We start from the raw sequence: 24,478 nt of genomic DNA, 5'->3' as shown, positions 1-24,478 counted from the left end.
ATGTACGTGCAATTCCTCTGGGCAGAGAAGTCATACCTCATTTGTGTCACCAAGCTCTGCAGCCTCTGGCATAGGTGCTGTTTCTCTTGGGACTACCACAAATATACCAAAATCGTGTGGTAATCTAGAATTAATGCATAAGTTAATTCACTGTCTGAATCAGCTCAGCGGTTTCATATCAACACACTACAATTCAGTGACTGGATCAGATGAAGTGCTTGTTGAAGTTCAGGTGTTCAATGCCAGGCAAACCGATTCTGTCTTGGAAAAAGTTCATGTTGTGGTGTACATTAGTTTTCACATGGTTAAAATACTTCTAAAATAACATGAAGCTTAAGTCTCAACTTGGCTTTACTGCACATGGTAGGGTATGGTATGGTATGCAGTAAGATAAATCAAAGAGAGGGTGGGACTATTTGGATACTACTCCTTACAAATGGGAGAAAATTCAAAATCGACCTGTGTGGTTCATCACACAGTTGTTAGTGGAACTGTTCAACCACCATGAGTACGAGACATCAAATGCAAAACATTATGTTTTTTTTGAATGCTTCTCAGAAAATATTGAGAGAATAAATTTTAAGATAAGTCAAGAAACATATAACTTCCTCCTACATACATTTAATGTAATGAGTCTGGTGGTAAAACGAGAGAAATTTGGGACATTTTCAAATAGAATAATTAAAGGTGCAATGTCTAAACTGAAACAGGATTAGCCTGACATTCAGCAACACATTAAATTTTCTCCAGTCTACAACTTTAGGTTGGACTTTGTCTAGTAAACAACATTTTAAAATATGTACAATACTTGAACACTGACAAATGTAATGCTGTTGACATCACACAAGGATGTAAAATGCACTCCATTAACATGTGGTGTATTGAAATAAATTTGCTGCTTGGTCTTCTATACTGCTTGCTCAATGTACAGATTGAATAACAGTGTGGACAGACTAGAACATTGCCTCACTTCTGTCTCAGCTACTGCTTCTCTTTCATGTCCTTTTGACTCATAACTGTAGTTTGGTTTCTGTACAAGTTGTACATAACTTTTCACTCTTTGTTACTTTCAGAATTTTAAAGAGTGTACTTCAGTCATCATTGTCAAAAGCTTTCCCAAAATCTTCAAAGGCATTAGACATATGCTTTCCTTCTTCAATTTACCTTAAAAAACAACTCATGAAGTCAATGTTGCCTTGTGTGCTCCTACATTTCTCTGAAGCCCAAACTGTTCTTTCCTGATATTAGTTTCTTCCAGCTACAGGTTGAAAATACCACTACAGTTGTAAGGTTCTTTTATTTAAGACACAACTGGTTTCAGGCTCTGCACTCGCTGGTAGCACACCATGTCTTGTACTTGTCCACCATGGCACTTAGAGTCACACCACCAAGTTACAACCACCTGAAGATGGGCGTATAAGAGCCCAAAACCAGTTGTGTCCTAAATAAAAGAACCTTACAACTGTAGCGGTATTTTCAAACTCTGGTATAATGTTCAGTTGCGGATGTTCCTACAACAGGATTGTTTGTAGTTTCTACCAGTTTTTCCTTTCTTCTGTAAATAATCTGTGGTACTATTTTGCAACTACAACTTCGTAAACTGCTGATTTGGTAATATTCACACATATCAGCTTCTGTTTTCTCTAGAAATTTACTTCAAGACATTCTTCTTGAAGGAAAGGGTATTTCACATGTCTCATATCTTGCACACCAGTTGGGACAGTTTTGTTATGGCTGGCTCTCCAAAGGATCTCAATAATTCCTAGGGAATGGTATCTGTTCCAAAGCCTTTTCTGACTACGTCTTTCATTACTCCGTGAGAGTCTTCTTACACTATCAATCTCCGTATCATCTTCATTTACACCCTCCTCTCTTTCTATGAGATTTTCTTACAGTCTGTTTCTCTTGTATAGACCACCCTTCCTCCATCTTTCGGCTTTCCCTCCTTTGCTTTGTCATATAAGCTCTTGATATTCATACAGCCACTATTGTTTTCTCCAAAGGCACCAATCTTTCCCCTACTCATGCATGTTTCCACATCCATTTTGCACCTTATGTCAATCTTATTTCTTAGATGTCCGTATTTTCTTTCACTTGCTTCATTTGGTATGTTTTTGTATTTTCTCCTTTCATCAATTAAATTCAGTATCTCGCGTAATCCAAGAATTTCTTCAAAGCCTTGTCATTTTGCCTATGTGATCCTCCACTGCCTTCACTATTTCATCTCTCAAAACTACTCATTCATCTTCTGTAGTATTCCTTTCCTTGTTTTAGCCCATCATTGCCCAGCATTTACTTTGAAATTCTGTACACCCACTGGTTCTTTCAATTTAGCCAGGTCCCATACTTTCCTATGTTTTTGCAATTTCTTAGATTCTGTTATGCAATTCATAACCAATAAATTATGTCCAGATTTCACATCTACCTGTGTAAATGTTTTGCAGTTTAAAACCTAGTTTCCAAATCTCTGTTCTAACATTATTTAATCCATCTTAAACCTTTCAGTGTCTCCAGGTCTCTCCATGTATACTGCCTTCTGTCATGATTCTTAAACCTAGTTTAGACACACACTGCACTGAAATTGTAGTGATTATCTAAAATATAATAACAGAATACTTTAAAAACTACACTGGAAGCACCTTCTTTATTGAAGTTACTAAATCTAAAATAACTTTGTCTTGTAATAATAGCATAACACACGAATATCCCGACATTTAAAAAAAGTACAAAGACATTACAATGTCATTTTCCCAAACATATTAAAGGTATAGAGCACAAACATCTACATGATGTTTTAATATTAACAAATGCAACATCAATTTCTAATACACAGATTTTTGTTCATATCCTGTAAGTCTCCTTTTCTAACAAAAGATTGTTAAAAAATTGTTCGATGGGTAGGTGCCTGAGGTAATGAATAACTTGTCATTTAGTACATCTCATTGTTAATATTTATTTTATAGGGACCTGTACCATCCTCATACTCCAAGTGGTTAAGTTATGATTCCAATAACACTACAGCACCTCATTGTGGATACTGAAACATAGCCAGAGCTTACAGTTATAAAGGACTGATGGCAATCACCAGTTCCCAGATCAGAAGCTTCAGGTTCATCAATCCTGCACACAGCCAACATTGTCTAAATACCCAGGGGAGTCACTAGCACATCACACCCTGCTTAACCACAAGCTAGGCATTAAAATTGTGACTGCTCTGGTATTGGGGAACTGACCAGCCAGGTTCACTGAAAAAGAATGACATATACAATGTCCAGACTGCATTGGGTACCATGATGTGATGCACCGTTGCCTTCCTCCAACCTTTGAACTGACTTATACAGCCAGTTTTAGGGGAACCTACAGATTATGGGCATTCTGAATAGGACTGCAACTCATCATGTTTCATATCAACACATCTTTGCAAAGGTGAAAGAAATGATATGTGACAGAAAAAAATCCTAGGACCATGTGAGCTACTACTATCAAGGATAATTTCTTGCCATCTTTGTGGTAACTGCCCAGTGTCAAGTTGGAAATGACAATGTCTTTGATTCTCCTAGTACAGGGAGATGTACCACCTGTGCCACCACCACCAAGAGGCAGTTGGGAGTATCTTCCAACTTTTTGTCTTACCTTTCCCGGCTGCTTCTTACATGATAAATGGGATGTTTCTAACCCCTCATAGCAAATACAGTGAGATGGATTTGAACTCTTTGGCTCAATAATTTAGACTACCTGTCATGGATATAAATCAATGAGACTTGCCATGAAAAGGAAGGGAATTTGAAGATTTACTGGGCCAACCAATTCCCCACGAGGATTAATGTGGCTGCCTGTTCTATCATTTGTCTTCTGACTTCCATCCACTGACTGGTTGTTAGCACCATTTGATGATCTGATGTCCATGCTCAACAGAAGAACTATAAAAGATGACTTGCTAGAAAACTTTCTCTGCATGACAATGAACTTCTCTTATTGGGGTCTTTCAGTAGCAAAGCTTGTTTCCTCTTCATAACAATACAAATACCAATGATGCTGCTGTTGGCATAGTTTTCCCCTTGTTCTAAAAACCCTGCTGAGTGCTGCAAATTCGTCATCTGTCTCTGTACTTTACCTACTCTTTCCTGAAACTTTCAGACTTATTATACTTTAAATAATATTCTCTGGATATATACATTCCACTTTTTCTTGTTAAATCTATCTTCCATCCTAAAATGTGATGGTGGAGCAGTCTTTCAACAAATTTCACTTTTTCTAAATCTTTCCTATCTACTACTCCAGTCAATAATTTAGATTCACAAATTGTTGAATCGACTGTGCGTCAGTTCTCATATCTGCGAACTATACAAAATTACACTCGTGCAAATGAAATGTATCAGTGCTACAGAAAAGTGAAATTAGGATTTACCAATTTTTACATGTTAACCACATTTTGACATAAAAAATAGATCATCTGCTTTTTACAAAAATGTTGATATGTGAAACTGTTACAATAGTTACCGCTCTGTTAGATTCTCGCCACCTTGCAACAGCAATAGAATCCTGAGTATTCATAGCAACTGCTTTTGCGCCATGTACCATGGGTGGCAGACCTGTAGATTAAAAACACACTTTGAACTTATTTTACTATATTTCAATATTTCCTTTAAACTATCAAGATTTCCACTTAATGAACAGTCAAAAGCAGATGAAGTTGAAGAGATGGGTGGGGGTGGAGGGATGTGTGTTCACACTCATGAGTTCTCAGAATTACAAGTCTTACCTATCAAATAATGGTAGACCATAAATTCAAGCAGAATACCAAAAGGCAAGGAACCATGTGGGAACAACAACTGGACAGGGATTGTAAGGAGAGGAGAGTGAAAGCTTTTGCCAGCACTAGAAGTGTCATGAGCCAAGTGTTTACTCCCTTTGCAATTCAAAGCAGAGATAAGAGAAATATTTATGCTTCTTGCATGTCACCTGTAAAAATTACGATTGATATACAAATTTCATGAATGCTTAAATCAGAGCTAATTTGGTCTTGTAAATTGTTGGATCGGCATAATAAGAAAGTGTGTGCCAAAAATAATTTTAGGAACAGGTTCCTTACACCAAACAAGAAAAAAGTTCATATAAACAAATGTCGAAAAATCCTTCATTTTCGAGCTATTAATGGAAGTTTATAATTTAGGTGATTTGAGCTCATCAACATATAAACTCATAACATGAATATAATATAGGGAAACATTCCACGTGGGAAAAATATATCTAAAAACAAAGATGATGTAACTTACCAAACGAAAGCGTTGGTATGTTGATAGACACACAAATAAACGCAAACACACACACACAAAATTCAAGCTTTCGCAACCAATGGTTGCTTCATCAGGAAAGAGGGAAGGAGAGGGAAAGATGAAAGGATGTGGGTTTTAAGGGAGAGGGTAAGGAGTCATTCCAATCCTGGGAGCCGAAAGACTTACCTTAGGGGGAAAAAAGGACAGGTATACACTCGCACACACACACATATCCATCCGCACATATACAGACACAAGCAGAAAATGTCTGCTTGTGCCTGTATATGTGCGGATGGATGTGTGTGTGCGCGCGCCCAAGTGTATACCTGTCCTTTTTTCCCCCTAAGGTAAGTCTTTCCGCTCCCAGGATTGGAATGACTCCTTACCCTCTCCCTTAAAACCCACATCCTTTCATCTTTCCCTCTCCTTCCCTCTTTCCTGATGAAGCAACTGTTGGTTGCGAAAGCTTGAATTTTGTGTGTGTGTTTGTGTTTATTTGTGTGTCTATCAACATACCAACGCTTTCGTTTGGTAAGTTACATCATCTTTGTTTTTAGATATATAAACTCATAATAGGTTTACATGACATGTCAATGAAGAATTTCAGCATCCAGGTGGCCTGCTGCATAGACCAATTCTCCAGATGGTGTTGCTATGGGTAGCCCTCTGTTTGCCTTAGAAGCTAACCTTTTTATGGAAGACTTCAAGGACAAAGCGCTTCAGTGGGTGTTTTTGGAGGTATACAGACAACACCTTTGTGGTATTGCCGCATGAAGCAGCAATGCTTCCTTCCTTTTTAGAACATCTAAATTCACCCTATCCAAACAATCATTTCACCATGGAAATGAGAATGGAGACCTCTCACTTCCAGATGTCATGGTTTGAACAAGAGAAGATGGCTCCTTGGGCCACAGTGTTTTTTATAAACTAAAACACACCAGTCTGTATTTGCAAGTGATGACCTCTTATAACCCATCCCAATGCAGCTGTGTATTATGGACATTTTCCATAGAGCTCAGGATATCTCAGATCAAGAGAACTTTTAGCAGAGTTTAGCTGTCTATCACCTATGTTTATTCAAAATCAGTAAACCAACAAGCAAATTCATCATACTTTTCAACAAGCAGATGCTGAACCTCATGAGCAGCCACAAGAAATGGAAAACTTCACTATGATGATTTTCCTCCCTTATAGTGACTGCATGACCTTCAAGACTGGCATACTCTTCAAGAAACACCAAGTAAAAAGTATTTTCAGTCTTATGGCACAAGTGCAAATGGCACTGCGTTCCAAAAAGATGACCCAGTTCTAAGGAGACCAGGAATATATATATGATTCTGTGTCCGTGTGCGATATCTTACATTGGTTGGACATGTCACACTGTTAAACACAGAAACAATGAACACAGATGTTACATCAGACTACACAGATGTTACATCAGACTAGGTTGGCGAGCTAAATTTGTTGTTGCTGAAACTGTATTAATATGGGACACGACATCAATTATGAAGAGACCAAGATGATCTTGTCCACTTCCACACCCTGGGACTCAGTCATTAATGAACCAAATGACAATCACATAGTGAACGACTTAATTGAGAGACAGACTTTCAGCTTAGTGAATTGGATTGACAGTACTAAGGCATTATCAGCCACAGACAAATTCAATAAGATAACACCAATACAGAATCAAAGCCAGGACAGCTAAGCTGGGCACCAACGCACATGCTGAGGTAAGCAGCTTGTGGTCAGGCTTTCCAGCACAGAGCATTTTTCTAGCAAGGTGCCCTGGACAATGTCTCCTGCAATGATGTTACAGCCATGCCTCCTGGTGCCTGTGTTTTTTGTGGAACAGTATATAAGTTGGTGAGCCACAACGGACTGATACGGTTCCATCTGAAGATGATGAGCAGCTGCCTCACAAAAATATTGCAGAAATATTGTGCTGTTAGGCAACTTACTTCCTGTCACATAGTGCACTGGGAGCAGCTGTAGATAAATAAGTGCTTTTGGAGATGGGAATAAGAAAACCCAGAAGGTCATCTTTGAATGTGAAAATTGACTGTAGGAAAAGAATTCCGCAACAATGATTATGTGCAGTGCAGTCAGAAGGAAGACTTCAGGCTTAATCTGCAGGAACTTTAGCCTGCAGGTATTTATAATTATGAATTTATGATTTTAGGTAAGTATAGCTGCTAACTGAACTTTATTATCTTTTGTGCGTGCTCTTCAGTGAATTATTTACAAGCATTTGCCAAAATTATTGAGTATCAATTAGGTATTATACTAGCAATGGAGAAAATTGTAGGAGTGTTTATCAAGAGGGTATACATGTTTGTAAGTAACTGAACTGGTGAGTTGGAAAAGGGATCATCTCCCAGAAAGTTAATTTTTCAGTAGACACAAAAAAATTGTTCTACTACACAACACATTTAAGCATGGTGTCGTGGAGTTGGCATGTAGCAACTGGCCACAGGGTGATAAAACATATACTGTTACAACATAATTTAGCCATTGACTGTGATCAGTACTTGAGTTTGAATGTGCTGAAGATGAGCCATTTTTGAACCTGATAATGTTGATGAGGCAACTGGCATTCCATTTGCACAGGAAAGATGGTGTTATGCAAGTTTATATTATCATACTCATTACAGCAATAAAAAGAGTGTTTTATGAGCATACAGGTTTATTCATAATGTAACCAAAATATGACCACAAGAAAAATACAGCAAAGCAGACAATGGTGGGTATGCTTCATCTATATCTTGTCCATCATTTGCAGGCCAATGGCAGCTACTGGTGTAAAACAGTTTTTATTCATTAGGTATGTATTGTAGAATTTTCTTTACATCATCTAGGTTGTTCTTTTTTTATTGGAACAGGTCCACTGGAGCCCTTCTCTAACTCAATAATCTTCTAACAAGCACTTCTATTGATGGGACATGACCCCTGTTATACCATATGATTTGTATAGATCTATACATCAGTTATCTCTGGTAAACATTACTGGAAAAAAGCAGACATGACCACTTTTCCTACTCACTGATTCAACTGCGAAACGTTTCTGGACCATAACATTTTGTTCTGTTCAAGCTTTTACTATCTAAAACTTACAAAAAAAATTGTTGTTTGCATGGGCCATGCAATCTGCAAGAATAATGGCATAGTTGTGAGTTTCTTTCATTTTGTGTACAATACTAGTCGTCATCTTCATGAGTTCTCAGCAGTGACCATATGTTCACTAGCAGCATAAATTCCAACCAGGAAACATGCTATCAATCAATCAATCACAATCATAAAACCTCTGATATTACACACAGGGCATGAAATGATGTCATTTGAACCTTCAGAGGGGACCAGAGACCTTAATATCTAAATAAACTAAAGAACTCACAGTCTGGGTCACATTTTTATTTGTTATTACAAGTTTCAACTTTACAGTTATCATCAGATTTTAAAAAGAGCAGCCACACTCACAGGCTGTATTGTCATGAACTCAATTGACAGATTGGCAAGATGCATAATACCTAAATGCCAGATAAAAGACAAATTTTGATGCCCAGCTTAATAAACTAATGAAATGAAAAAATGTACAAAGTTGACCTAATGTGGCATAAAATACTTACTTCCTTGAACAGCTACAGAAGCACGATTAACACGGTCCACAAACTGAGGGTCTTCTGAGTTATCACTCTCCTGTTTGGCCACCATAAGTACACGGTTTGCAAGTCGTGCGATGCTCGATGTGTTGTCAACCATCTTTTGGCGTTGATTTGTGTGAATTGCATCCTCACAAAGAACTGTGTGTTTCTGTATTTGCTCCTCTGCAATACAGTAAGATTAGTTTTTACCAAGGGGAAGCAACTCTGTTTCACAATTTGACAGATGTGTATTATCTGTACATCACATATCAGTGAGAATTCAGATGAACATTAGTGAGAGTTCACATTGTTTTACTGTGTGTTGCATGCCAAACAAATATAACAGTTCATTTAACCTCAATAAAGTCTATAAAATGGATAACATAAAAAAATAGTTGTAACTAAGACAAAAGTCAAATACACCCACATTACCTTTATGAACTGGGTGCTTCATAGCACCACAGCAAATGACAGTCAAAAACATCAACAGGGTATTTAGGCTTCACTAAGTACACGAAAAAACCAGACACTGGTGGTTCAGACAATAATCTATTGACAAGAGTAATGGAGTAATTGATATGGACATGCAATAGTATTAATTCATTGCAGTTATCAAGAAGGAGAACCCTCAGGGATTTGGAATAAGTTAAAGTACACACCAACAAAAGACAAGCAAATCATGGAAACGTATTTGTATACTGTATCAATTATAAATTATCACTACACTGCTTAATGCTATTCATGCTTATGCAAACTAAATTTAATCAAATTAGGGAAAAAAGCTTCTGTTTATCTTCTATTAATATTCTTGATTACATTGGTATTTTGTGAAGAAAATAGTTACCTACATCATCAAATACTAAGTCCTGTTTACAGCACATTATTACTAGGCACACAGCTTCACAAATGAGACTGCTTCTTGCTATGTGGCTAACAGAACTTTTCAATCCTTGCCTCTAGATATTCAGATGCTTTTTCGAAGAGCAGTTATTGATACTTTTAATTTTCTTTTGAAGTGGCCGGGATTCTGAATGTCTTGCTTCATGTTAGATGGGAGCTCATTGAATACCTTTGCATCAGGGCAGAGTCTCCACTCTGATCCCTACACAAGGAGACGAAGTCTCTGTGAAAACTATTTGTACATCTTGTATTGTGATTCTGTAGCTCACACTACAGCTGAACTGATCCTTATCATCAGCAACAGAACCATGAAGGAGTGAATTATTGGGAAGAGAGAGTAAGAATTCCAAGCTATGGGCAAAACATACTGACCTCAGCTTCTTGATTAGTTTATCTATGCACTGACTCCACTTAACTTGTTATTGAATTGAATCCCGAGGGATTTTATACAGAGTGTATCGTATAGTGTATGGCTATTAATGTCTACTTTTGCTAATGGGTCATTATTGCTTGTCTGAAATCACGTAATATGAGACAAACTGTTAGCTGTGAATTGTAGGCCTATGCCTATTCAACTACCATCTCAGCTGTCTGGTAAGGTTGAGTTTTGACTTTTGATTAGTATGCTTATGTCATCAGCAAAAGTCAAAGTTTTTCAGCTGTCATTTGAAGTCACTGGAAGATCATTTATGTAGGCTAAGAACACAAGTGGAGCCATTATCAATCCTTGTAGGATCGCCCCATGTTGTGTTTCCTATTCTGAGGTTATCTCCACATCTGTGACACAATCCTGTCAATGACACCCTTTGCTTTCTGTTCATATTGTTTTTAAGCACAATATGAAATATAGTATAAATAACAACATACTTAATTTACAAACAAACATTAAAATTTTTAATACAATCATGTCATCTGTTGTCGTCAGGAAATGGTCAAAAGTTCTGCTTTCTGTTATGAAGGGAAGACTCCATTCATGCAAAATATATGTCACTAATGCCATAACACTATTGAATGCCAGGTACTGCAGAATTTTGTGATTCATACAATCACTCACTTCCGCAAGGTTGTAGCTCCGCCAGAACTTCGTTAGTGAGGTCTTGTATTGCTTTTGACAAAGAGAACCACTTACAAAAGTCAAACTGAGAGGTAATTAACAAGTGCTGCTTAGTTAAATGAGTCAATATTCTATCACAAATGCCTTTTGAAAAAACTATAAGGGATGAAATAGGACTCTAATAAGAAGTAGTTTGTTATCTCTAGATGTCACTATAGCATATTTATGTCTGCCAGAAAGTAAGTACTATACAGACTATAACAAACTGCAAGCTGCTATATAAACAGACAGTAAAAGAAATAAAAACAGCATTATACTTTCATTATTCTTAAGTTTCCTCATACATGCAAAAAACCATGGGAAATGCAGAGATGTAAGTAAGTGGGTTCTCCAAAAATAAATGAACAAAATGCAATGTGTTGCTCAAAGAGTCTGTCATGTCTCTCTATATTCTTTAGCAAATGAAACATTACATTTCCTCAAGCAGTACAGCTTTCATAATAAATTCCTGGAGTGTCAGTAGCAACTCAGAAGATAGCTGAGGTGTTGACTGGCAGACAGGCACATAAAACAATACTGAACTTATAGTTAACTTTTAGAACAATGTCCTTCCTCATTTCATGGCATCCCTACCAATATTTTTTCCACATCTTACAAATGGTATTCTGCTGCCCGCCAATATATCTATGAAATATCCTTGCCTATTCTTATGCTACACCTACTTCGAAGCCCTTATCATATGAGTAGCATCTATTTTCGGCAAAACTTTAATCAATTTTTTTACAGAATTCACATCTATTTTTGTCGAAATTTGCATATATATTCTTTGTAAATGATTAGATGCACAAATTTCAACAGTTGTCATGCTACAGAGTGAAGACAAACAGATTATTAGTTCTTTGAAATGGCCTGTTAAAAAATGTGCTGATTGAGAACATTTTAACTGGAATGTTTGCTTTCCCAAATACTTCAACACCTTTTTCTTCCGTAATGGCCTACATTTTCTTCGTTTGGCTGAATTTAAGCTTTCAAAAATGATAGTTCTGTTGAAAAGCACCATTTTCACACCAGTTAAGTGAATTTGTCTCCAAATAAGGTGTTTCCGGGCATTATTTGTCTATTCCCACCCAATTTGAAGATCAAAAAAAATCTGTAGACCACTAATTTTGACCTTTTGTGGGCATTCATGGACCTATGATACATGCTTCACAACACTACAGATAGAACTGACAAGTCACTTAGCGTAGTAGTAGATCTAAACATACAGCAACTCGTATTTAATGTTAGCGGAAGAATTTCAGCACCATCGAAAAACGTTACATGTTTTGTTTTCCAATCGCTATACCGCAGAGGGCAGGCGCTGTAGGCTATTGTCACAGACGGTCGTGAGTGTAAACAGACAAGAAGACCACAGGGGAGGGAGCAGTGTGGGGAAACAAACCCCGCCTCTTTTTTGTTGGGCAGCTGCCTACAGCAGAACTGACACATTGTCACACAGATCGCTGATCCCTTCTGGTATTGTAATGGTCGTAATTGAAATCCGTGGCAGACCACGATTAGTCACTTCACTTATTTCAAAATAAGAAAAGAAAATCAGCAGCGCACAACACAAAGTATTCAGGGACAGCTACCGTGAAATTGTTTGTTGAAATCAGCAGGGTACTACTAAATTGTTTTCATTATACTATCTTTTGAGCTTTAGCTAACAAACAAACATACGTGCATCTTTCTTATAAAATACTAGGACCCATTACTAAGTACTACATTGCATTGCATGATGTGTATCTTAGACTATTCAACTGTCCACAACTGGCATGGCACCAGATAACTGAGCGCACTGACACATCATTGTGTTCATACATTTTATTTTGCAAGTAGGTTTCCAAATTTGGCTTCACCAGATGGTGTACAATGCCAGTAACTGACTACATTTTTGATGTTGTATTCAGAAAATAAAACTATTTCAAACTATCTTTGATGAATAGGTGATTTGGACACAATTCACTATGAAACAGTGTCTAATAAGTAATTTTCCACTTTCACATTTTGATGCACAGTTCGCACTTACTTCGCATCTACCGCAAAATGCGAATTTTTCCGGCCTCTAGGTATGAGTCATAGCCATGTGAGACATCCCTTACAACCATCCAGAAAATCAATTCCAGTCTTATAACAAACACATCCTTCCTACCTGATTGGAGGCAGGGCCAAGTGTGAAAGCACTCACATCATATAATGACTACTGACTCTGCTGCAATTTCTGCACAGGCACGTGGGAATGACCAATGATCAGCTGCCCATCAGAATGAATGGCAGCTGCCAAAGTGTGGCCCATAGTAAAGTTGCATGCTACTGCGCACTATATGCTCAACTTCAGAGGCTGCTTCTCAACTTGTGCCATCTGGATATCACCAATTTCCCACCACCAGCTGCTCTGAATTGCACAGATGGAATTGTCCTTACAACATATCCTTCGATATCCCAATCCCAATGGTCTCAGCCTTTGCAAGCCTCTATACCACGCCCACCTCCAGCCATGTCCATGTGCCTCGGCAACCTCCTCCTCTAGCACTTCACTCTTGTTCCATCCATCTAACCCTCCTCAGTTTTCTTTGTGCTCTCTGTCAATTCTATTCACCTTCTCTGATGACACGCCTCTTACTTTTTATGTGTAGCTCACACAACTTTACCTACCTGCATTAGGGAAAGCTTGTTCCATTCCTTTTCTGCTTCTCCCTCCCTTTACCTCCCCACCTCTTTCTTCCTCTCACCAGTCCTCGATTCAATCTTCCCACACTACCACTTTCTAGCTCTGATATTGTGGTAACGCCGGTTCATGTCATATCAACTGCTGTTGAGCTTGGCTGGCACATCGATGAGTGACCATCCAGTTCTGCTGAGCACTGTTGGCCAATGGACTGCATTCAGCCCTTGTGTGATCAGTTGAGGAGCTACTTGACTGGGAAGTAGTGGCTCCGTTAATGAAAGCTGACAACAGCTGACAGAGCGGTGTGCAGACCACGTGTCCCTCCAAATTCGCATTCAATGACGCCTATTGTCTGAGGATGAAACAGCAGTCAGTCAGTTGGTTAGTACAACTGAGCCTTCAGACGCTTCATTGGATGGAGTTAGCTGTGGGGAAAGACAGTGTCCTAAAGCTTAACTGTGAGTTTAATCTCCTTCTATGTGCCTGTTTACCACTCAATGCCACAATTATATGGTGAAAGGTTATCTTCACTTATTCCATTGTTTGGATTCCATCCACAACTTTCCAGTATTGATTCGGCCAAAAAATTATAATCATGATATATTTCTGGTGTGCTGATAGCATTACTGACTACTTGTCTTTGAAGACTGACAAAATAAAGTACGCTGAGAAGTGATGTATTGTGCAGCACGAGCTGCATGTAATGTGAATATGAAATAACTAGTTTACAGAAATGGAATTTAATGAGTGTTACAAGTAAAGATAATCCCTTACCTTATACGAGGGCAAGGTGAAAAGTTTTTGACTCGGTAGTGAAAGACTGTGTCATTTAAATACTTAATTTCAAAGTAGTTCACTGTATTTGGACAAAAATTCTACTAATGAGTAGCTTCTTTATCTGAAGTGCGATTTTGGAAGATCAGGAAAATATACAATCTATGTCTATCATAACCTCTTTATGACACTCATACAAATTTTTAACCACAAATTCATGAGATGTGGAAATATGAGGCACATCGAAGGTATCAAATATGGTGGACAGAGTGGATCTTCCAGAAATTCCTCTCTCTCTCTCTGCTTTAAAGTAATCAATCAGTAGACTCCCTGACAGATGAATTTAACTTTTGCTTCTTTGGTGTAGGGCCACTTGCTTCCATCATCATTTTTGAATGTTGTTTAATTTAAGACATGTGGAGTTACAGTACAAAATCAGCACACAATATTAGCTGAATAACAGTTCAAACATTACAGAGTAATTTGGTTTCGCATTTGATTTTGATCAGCAAACTAAGAAATGTGGCACCAACTTTGCACAAAACGTCCTCACAATTAACTCTTCTATTATAATGTACAGTATTCTCACTTCTGATATATATTTGGAACTGCAGATCATCCAATATCATATTCTGCTCTCTCTCAGTGTATTCAGCTATGGCTGTAAAAAATTCTCAACATGGACAATTTTAAAAAGATGTAAGATCATATTGGATTCATATGGTCATTTTTCAACTGTAGGAAATGAAGAGCAGACTCCTTACAAAGCTTCACCAACACTGAATCAATTACCATTGGCAATCAACCACCCAAAAGAAAGAATTTTATGATGACACAGTATTCCACTTTATCAACTTGAACAAAAAACAATACAATATGATAAGAAGCCATATACACAAAACTATTCCACATATCAAGTTGACACTAGGCTTAATTTACTGCACAGCAAATACCAATACAACAAAAACAAACTTTCATTGATACGAACACTTTTTCTGTGTTGGGCCAAGAACTTTTCACCTTTCCATGGCAGAGGGGAAGCACTGAGCTGTAGATATAAACAAGAAGTTTAAGATTACAGCACAGCTTACAAATTTTGTCAGCTTTAAGAGCAACAGGTCACTCTTCTCTCCTCTCTCTCTCTCTCTCTCTCTCTCTCTCTCTCTCTCTCTCACACACACACACACACACACACACACACACACACACACACACACACACACACACACACATTCTTGTTTTTTAATATTATTATCATTACTGTTATTACAAAATCCAACATTTGCAACAATGTAATAGAAATAAAAGTGTCATAAATGTGTGCAAGTTCCCTTTACTTAACAAATTCCAACTGAAATATCAATTTCCTGCTCAATGAAGTTGCACTTCTGTGACTTGCTTCAGTTTACAATAAATGCTGCAAAAGTTGCAAAATGGTGAGAGAAATATATGCTTTTAATTCCAAGCAAAAAAGATCTTTTCTGTTTCACTAAAGTATAAGTGTATAATAGAGGGAAACATTCCACGTGGGAAAAATATATCTAAAAACAAAGATGATGTGACTTACCAAACAAAAGCGCTGGCAGGTCGATAGACACACGAACAAACACAAACATACACACAAAATTCAAGCTTTCACAACCAACAGTTGCTTCATCAGGAAAGAGGGAAGGAGAGGGAAAGACGAAAGGATGTGGGTTTTAATGGAGAGGGTAAGGAGTCATTCCAATCCCGGGAGTGGAAAGACTTGCCTTAGGGGGAAAAAAGGACAGGTATACACTCGCACACACACACATATCCATCCGCACATACACAAGCAGACATTTGTAAAGGCAAAGAGTTTGGGCAGAGATGTCAGTCGAGGCGGAAGTACAGAGGCAAAGATGTTGTTGAAAGACAGGTGAGGTATGAGTGGCGGCAACTTGAAATTAGCGGAGGTTGAGGATTGGCGGATAACGAGAAGAGAGGATATACTGAAGGGCAAGTTCCCATCACCGGAGTTCTGACAAGTTGGTGTTAGTGGGAAGTATCCAGATAACCCGGACAGTGTAACACTGTGCCAAGATGTGCTGGCCATGCACCAAGGCATGTTTAGCCACAGGGTGATCCTCATTACCAACAAACACTGTCTGCCTGTGTCCATTAATGAGAATGGACAGTTTGTTGCTGGTCATTCCCACATAGAAAGCTTTACAGTGTAGGCAGGTCAGTTGGTAAATCACGTGGGTGCTTTCACACGTGGCTCTGCCTTTGATCATGTACACCTTCCGGGTTACAGGACTGGAGTAGGTGGTGGTGGGAGGGTGCATGGGACAGGTTTTACACCACGGGCGGTTACAAGGGTAGGAGCCAGAGGGTAGGGAAGGTGGTTTGGGGATTTCATAGGGATGAACTAAGAGGTTACAAAGGTTAGGTGGACGGCGGAAAGACACTCTTGATGGAGTGGGGAGGATTTCATGAAGGATGGATCTCATTTCAGGGCAGGATTTGAGGAAGTCGTATCCCTGCTGGAGAGCCACATTCAGAGTCTGATCCAGTCCCGGAAAGTATCCTGTCACAAGTGGGGCACTTTTGTGGTTCTTCTGTGGGAGGTTCTGGGTTTGAGGGGACGAGGAAGTGGCTCTGGTTATTTGCTTCTGTACCAGGTCGGGAGGGTAGTTGCAGGATGCGAAAGCTGTTTTCAGGTTGTTGGTGTAATGGTTCAGGGATTCCGGATTGGAGCAGATTCGTTTGCCACGAAGACCTAGGCTGTAGGGAAGGGATTCCAGCTGCCACCCATTCCACATTAAATGGTACCCGTCTTTCAACAACATCTTTGCCTCTGTACTTCCGCCTCGACTGACATCTCTGCCCAAACTCTTTGCCTTTACAAACGTCTGCTTGTGTCTGTGTATGTGCGGATGGATATGTGTGTGTGTGCGAGTGTATACCTGTCCTTTTTTCCCCCTAAGGTAAGTCTTTCCACTCCCGGGATTGGAATGACTCCTTACCCTCTCCATTACAACCCACATCCTTTCGTCTTTCCCTCTCCTTCCCTCTTTCCTGATGAAGCAACTGTTGGTTGCGAAAGCTTGAATTTTGTGTGTATTTTTGTGTTTGTTCGTGTGTCTATCGACCTGCCAGCGCTTTTGTTTGGTAAGTCACATCATCTTTGTTTTTAGATAGAACTAAAGTATAATTAACATAACAGACTATATTTTCAATACATGTCATTCATATTGGGCTCTTCAAGCATGGAACCGGACATGCCAACAAAATTAAATAATTTGTTGATTATAACACAAGGCAGAAGTCCAACAGAGCACTCACAAATCTGTTTCTACTTCTAATCAAACTACTGGGAGTAGTTACTTGCAAACTATAAATTAAGAAATAGTAAACCCCGCTAAATTTTTTGTGAAAACTAAAATATAATATGAATCATTATTTTTAATATTATTATGTAGATTACCCATTCAGACAAATAAAACACCTCATTCTTGCTCAATTGATGTACAACATGGAAAGCCTTTTCTGAATACATTATATGACCATTATACAGAGTGTGTATGTTTGTTTTCTTTCTAGCTATGAAGATTTCACCACCTGCTTTATAACAATCTCACTGGTCCAGCATTTAATGTTCTTTGATTCCTACCTCATACCAAATGTGAAAATTGGCAGTTTTATCTCTGCTATTGACAAACTGGGTCTTCATAATGAAACCAATTCAGTTACAATGTACTGAGCGTGTAACTATGTAACTCCTTCTTCTAGAACAGTTACTATTTTAAAAATAAATTTAGGGTTACACTCACCAGACATCTTGATAAAGTCAGCAGAATCAGTAGCTTCATCACATAGAGCTCGTACTCGTTGAATGCTATCAGAATATTGGGAAACTAAATTTTCAAAGTGTTCATCAGCAGCTTTGCTCTCTGGATAGCTTTTACGAATACGGCCAGCATTGATCAGCTGAGGAGTCAAGCTTTCCACCTACGAATCAACATGCCACAATTAATGAAAGTAATAATGATGCAGTAGTTATTCAACTCCGCATTGACTGATGTAATATGATGCATTATTTAGACAAATTAATTTGCTTCATTTTAATGTGTATTCAATACTCAGAAAACAGACACTTGCATGTAAACAATTTAAATTAGCTCAGTTAACAGACTCTCCACCACAAAATGCCTCTATTTTCTGTTAATCACAAGTGATAACAAATATGGCAATGAACCATATTTACAACACTAATAAATTTAAATACTAAATTTCTCAATGGTGCAAGTAAGATTTGTGTCTGCATTTGTACACTACTTTAATATAGAGAATCATGACAGATGTGCTGAGAAAATCTGATGGCAATCAATACCTTTATTCCAAAAAATGGCACCTGATAGGAATAGTCACAAATCTCCAAGTACTGAAGAGTGTCTCAGAAACAATCTCAGTTTAAAAAAGTCTACACTGCGAACAACAAATCAGTTGTGTTTGGTATGCATTCTAGCAATTAAATATTTAGACCTGCATAACTAAGTTGTCAAAACCACCCTGTGCTCCACTGCTGGAATATTGTGGAGACAGAAAAAAACAAACCAAACAAAAAGAACAACTTTGCAGCAGTAACAGTAAAGCCATTATCGACTTTCTTTGTAGCACTAATGATTGCTATTATACCAAAGCGTCAACCAGATCTGGCTATCATGACTACACAGAACAACTCACAAATGATTCCCACACAGGGGCTAGTAGCAACTAATGCAGGCAAAGAGCATTTAATGTATGTAGAGTCAAGTTCAGGCAAATAGTACATCACACTCTGCACAAAATTATATCGGAGATTTGCTCTAATACAGAAACAACATTAAGGCAGCAACTATTTATATGAAACTTCCTGGCAGATTAAAACTGTGTGCTGGACTGAGACTTGAACTTGGAACCTTTGCCTTTTGCGGGCAAGTGCTCTAGGTGTTCACAGGAGAGCTTCTGTAAAGTTTGGAAAGTAGGAGACGAGGTACTGGCAGAAATAAAAGCTGTGAGGATAGGGTGCGAGTCACGCTTGGGTAGCTCAGATGGTAGAGCACTTGCCCATGAAAGGCAAAGGTCCCGAGTTCGAGTCTTGGTCAAGCACACAGTTTTAATCAGCCAGGAAGTTTCATATCAGTGCACACTCCACTGCAGAGTGAAAAATCTCATTCTGGAACTATTTATATAATTAAACTCTCTCTCTCTCTCTCTCTCTCTCTCTCTCTCTCTCTCTCTCTCTCTCTCTCACACACACACACACACACAAACACACACACACACACACACACGCGAGAACAAATAGCAACTGTTGCATCATAGCTGCATAGTAACACACAGAACATCAAAATCCAATTGAAATTATGGTCCTGTGGTAATGCAGCCAGTGATAAAAATTTTAGTTTCTGACATGAGAACTAAATAGGACAACAAAAAAATAAATGCCAAAATGGTGATTTATATTTTCAAATATTTCATCATAACAGAAAATTATGCCATGTCGCCACCATTCCAGCCAGTGCAAAGACGAATGATGCAGATTTTAGCAAAAGTGTACCCAGAAAGCAGCTGAAACAATGAAACTGAACCAAGCCACAGTAGGTATTATGAAGATTTATACTGAGTTCATAAGTAAACAAATCAGCTCCTGAATTTGGCACAGTTCAGCTGCAGAAATAACTGTTCCCACTGATAGAAACTGTGTGTACAGATATCACCTACATACAGTGAAGTATGCAGAACAGATTTACAGAATTATCACCCTGTGCTGTCTCCACAGTGCATCTGTAAACTCAAGAGTCTATAAATAACATATAATTCCAATAGTGAGTCACTATTTAATATCATTCAGTATTATTATAATTTTAAATAAGATTGAATAATTTAATATTATTCAATATTATTTAATTACCCTCAACTGTAATCTATTAATAAACATTACGGATTCCAACAACATAACAAGATCCAGTTCCCATTTGCTACTGAATGTTGTAATCCACATAAATTCAACTGTGTGTAAGATATATTCAGTTATGAATTCCATTACCACAATGACAAGAAGAAAGAGCAAACATGATGTCTGGAATAGAATACTGTTAACATTGTAAGCTGCCCCAAAGTGGAAGACATGCTTTGCTGGTGCTCCACAAACTTCTGGATTTTCCTTTGTGTGAAACTGTGTGAGCCATTCGGAATCAATCTGAAATTCTGGATTCTCATATTTTACAGCTTGTGTGGTTTTCTTAGAATCTTTCGTGACTGTTTCAAGACTCATGTGTATCGTGATATATTGTGTATTTTTGAAAATTTGTGAGTGCTGTGCAAAATTTCTATTATATTCTGAATTGTAAAATAAATTTCCGCCATTTAGAAACTTTTGGTAATAGTATACTCATTTGAAAATACCTGTTGCCTAATTTCATTGTGTATTTACATGATAAAAGATATATTTCTCATAATTTTTGGATGTTTAAGAATTTTGTGCGTAACATACTCGGAGCAAATTGCTAGCTACAGCAGTGAATTTTGTAAATTTTGGCAGCAACAACTTTTCAGAAAATCATTTCCCTCTTATTGTAGAGTAAGTACTTACGTGTTTACTGCAATATTTACACTTTTTTTTTTCTACTCACTGATCTGTTTCTTCTGTGTCAGTGTCTAAGCTATTATGATCACAGTGTGAAATTAGCTATTATATTTTCACTCTCTGTGTTGCAATATTCTGTTCTGTAATCATTTTTCAGCTGTTTCAGATCTTCTTACTTTCTGTCTTGCTAAGCAAAATCTGAAGAGAAATTCTGCCTTATACAAGACACCATATCACGTAATATGGAATCTCCCTCCAACTGTTCCATTTTAGAAATTAATACTGTTAACATTTTTTGTACATTAGCACTTTTCTCAACATTTTTACATGAGTTTGTTAGTAAGCATAATATGATGATGACGATAGTAAATACAGAGAGACTCAGCTACATGGTTATTAGCCCCTCGATCATTTCTTAGTATCTGAAGATATGAGACATGTTTCTATCCTTCTCTTTGTTTAACAGTAATAAAACCATCATAGGTTATGTACTAGGTACATGTATTCAAATGCAACCCAGTCACTAGTGTGAAGTAATAGTAACGATTTTATTAACTCAAAAATGAAGTTATATACAGTACACATAAGCAAAAATAGTTGCCAAAGCTGTTGGCACATTTATCCCATTGAGACACTAGCCGGTCGATTCCATCCTTGAAGAAGGGAGCAGGCTGCTGTCAGATCCAGGCCTGGACCTTGTCACACTCTTTGTCGTCCATTGCGACTCGATGTCTGTGAATAGCTTGTTTTAGTGGTCCATGCTCATTCTGCGGTTTTTCAAGACTAAAGCATTCACTTCCACAACCATTTCCAGTGTGATGACACGATGAGCCTGTCTAGGACGAGCATCGTCTTCCAGTGACTCGCGCCCTCAAAGGAATCATTTGCGCCATTCCAAAACATTTGAACAACTCAGACTGTACTCACCGTACACAGCCAACACATTTCACGGCCTCCAACTCCTTCCATAGCCAAAAATCAAATCACTCCTCGTTATTCCTGCTTACTCGCCTGCATGTTCGGAAGTGGACAGTAACTTGTGTGACCACCTTCTCTTCAGCATGAAACCACACTGCTGTTATGCAACATCAAACGGTGTGCACGCGTCAGTCTCTCTACAAATAGATAGCATCACTATACCCGCAGTTACATGGTGCCACCTTATGTGTAAGGCAAAGGTAGACACACTGACCAGGTTTCATTTGAATGAACCTCATAGTTTACAAATTCAACTATCGAAGTGCAAAACTGAGATAACTGCATAAAAGTTAAAATGGCAACCTCATATATGTAGTCAGTACTGTAGGTTCAGATATAGAAATAGGGATATTTTGACATCCACGGCACAGTGAGATATGAAGAACTGATACAGTGGTGCTTGGGGCTAAATCAACAACAAGACGTTTCACATCCACCTCATAAACTTACATGTACCAGTGCTGTCTTTAAATCTTGCTGCAGTATCCACATAATTCTAGGAAACATAGCACAAGTTTATACTGATTTCATAAATCACTAGACACTCTGATATGTGGTGTATTAGGTCCATTTGATGTTGCAGGTAATCATACCATCAATGTTTCTCTACACATCCACCACAATGATTCTTCTTGTAGTAGTAGCGATTCATTAGTTATTTTGGTATGTTCAATTCTGAGAGGGCATAAGGCAATACCTTCCCTTCTTGAGCTTTGTAGTGAAGTCTGCCAAGACCTCGGTGGTTTTGTGTGTGTGTGTGTGTGTGTGTGTGTGTGTGTGTGTGTGTGTGTATGTGTGTGTGTGTGTGTGTGTGTGTGATGGGCTCTGGATTATTGGAGTGTGTACTATCTTTCAATTTGTCTTCCCACTGCTTTAGGGTGTGGCACTGAATGTGTGACCTTAAACCAGCACTTACAATAGCTAATTTGAATGTTTTCACCTCCATTGTTCTTTGGCTAGTTCGTAAACCAGCTCATTACACTGAATGCAGATGGGAACTTCGTTTCCACAGGAAAACTGTGGATATTCAGGCTGAGGGCATACAGTTGGTCATGGATGACAGAGACCAATGGATGTTCTGTACAGTACTTGTCCATTGTTTACGAAGCACCCAAGAGTTGCTGCGTATTATGAAATTATGTCATGGGAAAGTTATCATGTTTTGTAGTGCTCTATGGATGGCCATAAATACTGCATTCTTTTGGTATATAACATCATTCTTGATTTCAGTTGTGTACGCATTGTATTTACCAGATCACAAGAGAGGTTTTTTACGAAAAGTTATCACTCAAAAAACATACAGTCATCTTACATTTGGAAATTAAATCGCTGCTGCTGAGATCAACATTTTTATGCTGTTTTGTAGTGTATATAGGGGCAGTTTTATATTACAGATGAATCTTTGGCTACTGAGGCTATACACAGATTTATTTTGAAGAATTTGGAAGAGCAAGGCTTAGCAAACAATACTCGCATTCCAATATGCTCAAGGTTCCCTGATACGCCGAAGCGCTTGATACAGTATCGACATTGCTCGAGCAGTCAGGTGGCGTGTGACACTATTGTAAGAGATATGCGAGAAACTGTGAACTATCCACTACAACCATCTACTGCTTTAATTAAAATTTGACAATTTTATGAAATGCAGTAGAAATAGCATTAAATTCTATCACATTACAAACTTTTGTTGTATTTGAACAGGTTTGTAATAAACCTTCTGATTCACATATGGATACCGTATACAAACATTAATGCTGTTTTTTAAGTAAAGGCAACATTCAAAAATGGAGATGTTGTCTTTCAAAAAACATCAGTTGATTCAGAACTCAGACCAATATTTTATTTGGTTATGAGAGATTGTAATGATTTACTAAGTGGATTGCAAATGAGAAATTTGGTCGCTGTTGACATATTAGAGTGCCAGGTAAAAATGTTACCAGCTTTTAATCAGGTTTAGAACAAGACAGTGACATTCAGTCGAAACAAGAAGGAAAATAATCCAGAATGACATGTCTAACAAAGGAAATAAATCGTGTTAAACTGACTGAAATCGTTATCATCAGTATAAATTACAGCGCAAGAGCTGTCACAAAGATAATACCAACAGATATCAATAAATGACAGGATGAGCAAAAGTTTGAGAATGGGACTGAATCCTTACTGGGACCTTTTATTTATGTATTAGTTGGTGTGGTTACACATAACCTGCAAACTAGAAGATATTGCAGTGTTTTTCAGTCACTCAAGCACAGCACTATGGAAGGGATGGACAGTGAATAAACATCAGCTTGGCTGAGAACTAGGGTGATTGTGGGGAGGGGAATGATGAGAGAGCAGCAAATTTCATGATTCTGCCAACCATGGGAATCTATACCACGTACTTTGGCTTTTTATAAACATATACTATGTTTAAACTGCGGTTTGCCTGAATCCATTTGTAGTCGGAATCAAACTGACTTCAAAACTGGACAAATACTCAAGAATAGTATTCATTTCAGCAGGAGATGGTAAAAGTCTAGATAGGGGACAGAGGTATACTTAAGCGTTTCATGC

At 38.1% G+C, this 24,478-nt stretch overlaps 1 protein-coding gene across 5 annotated transcripts in view; it reads right to left on the bottom strand.

The window, feature by feature from the left end:
- Window positions 1-24,478, bottom strand: part of LOC126469694 (vinculin) — a 302,912-nt gene that overhangs the window by 112,522 nt on the left and 165,912 nt on the right. For all 5 annotated transcript variants that reach the window (XM_050096859.1, XM_050096861.1, XM_050096862.1 and 2 more), the window contains exons 12-14: window positions 18,150-18,327; window positions 8,903-9,100; window positions 4,501-4,592 (exon numbers count right to left, since the gene is read on the bottom strand). In XM_050096859.1, coding sequence (XP_049952816.1) covers window positions 4,501-4,592; window positions 8,903-9,100; window positions 18,150-18,327 — 468 coding nt within the window. The remainder of the gene's footprint in view (window positions 1-4,500; window positions 4,593-8,902; window positions 9,101-18,149; window positions 18,328-24,478) is intronic.

This window comes from Schistocerca serialis, chromosome 3 (assembly GCF_023864345.2).
Source record: "Schistocerca serialis cubense isolate TAMUIC-IGC-003099 chromosome 3, iqSchSeri2.2, whole genome shotgun sequence".
Taxonomy (NCBI): Eukaryota; Metazoa; Arthropoda; class Insecta; order Orthoptera; family Acrididae; genus Schistocerca; species Schistocerca serialis.
The sequence above is the reverse complement of the archived record's forward strand: the minus strand, read 5'-3'. Positions and strand labels throughout refer to the sequence as shown.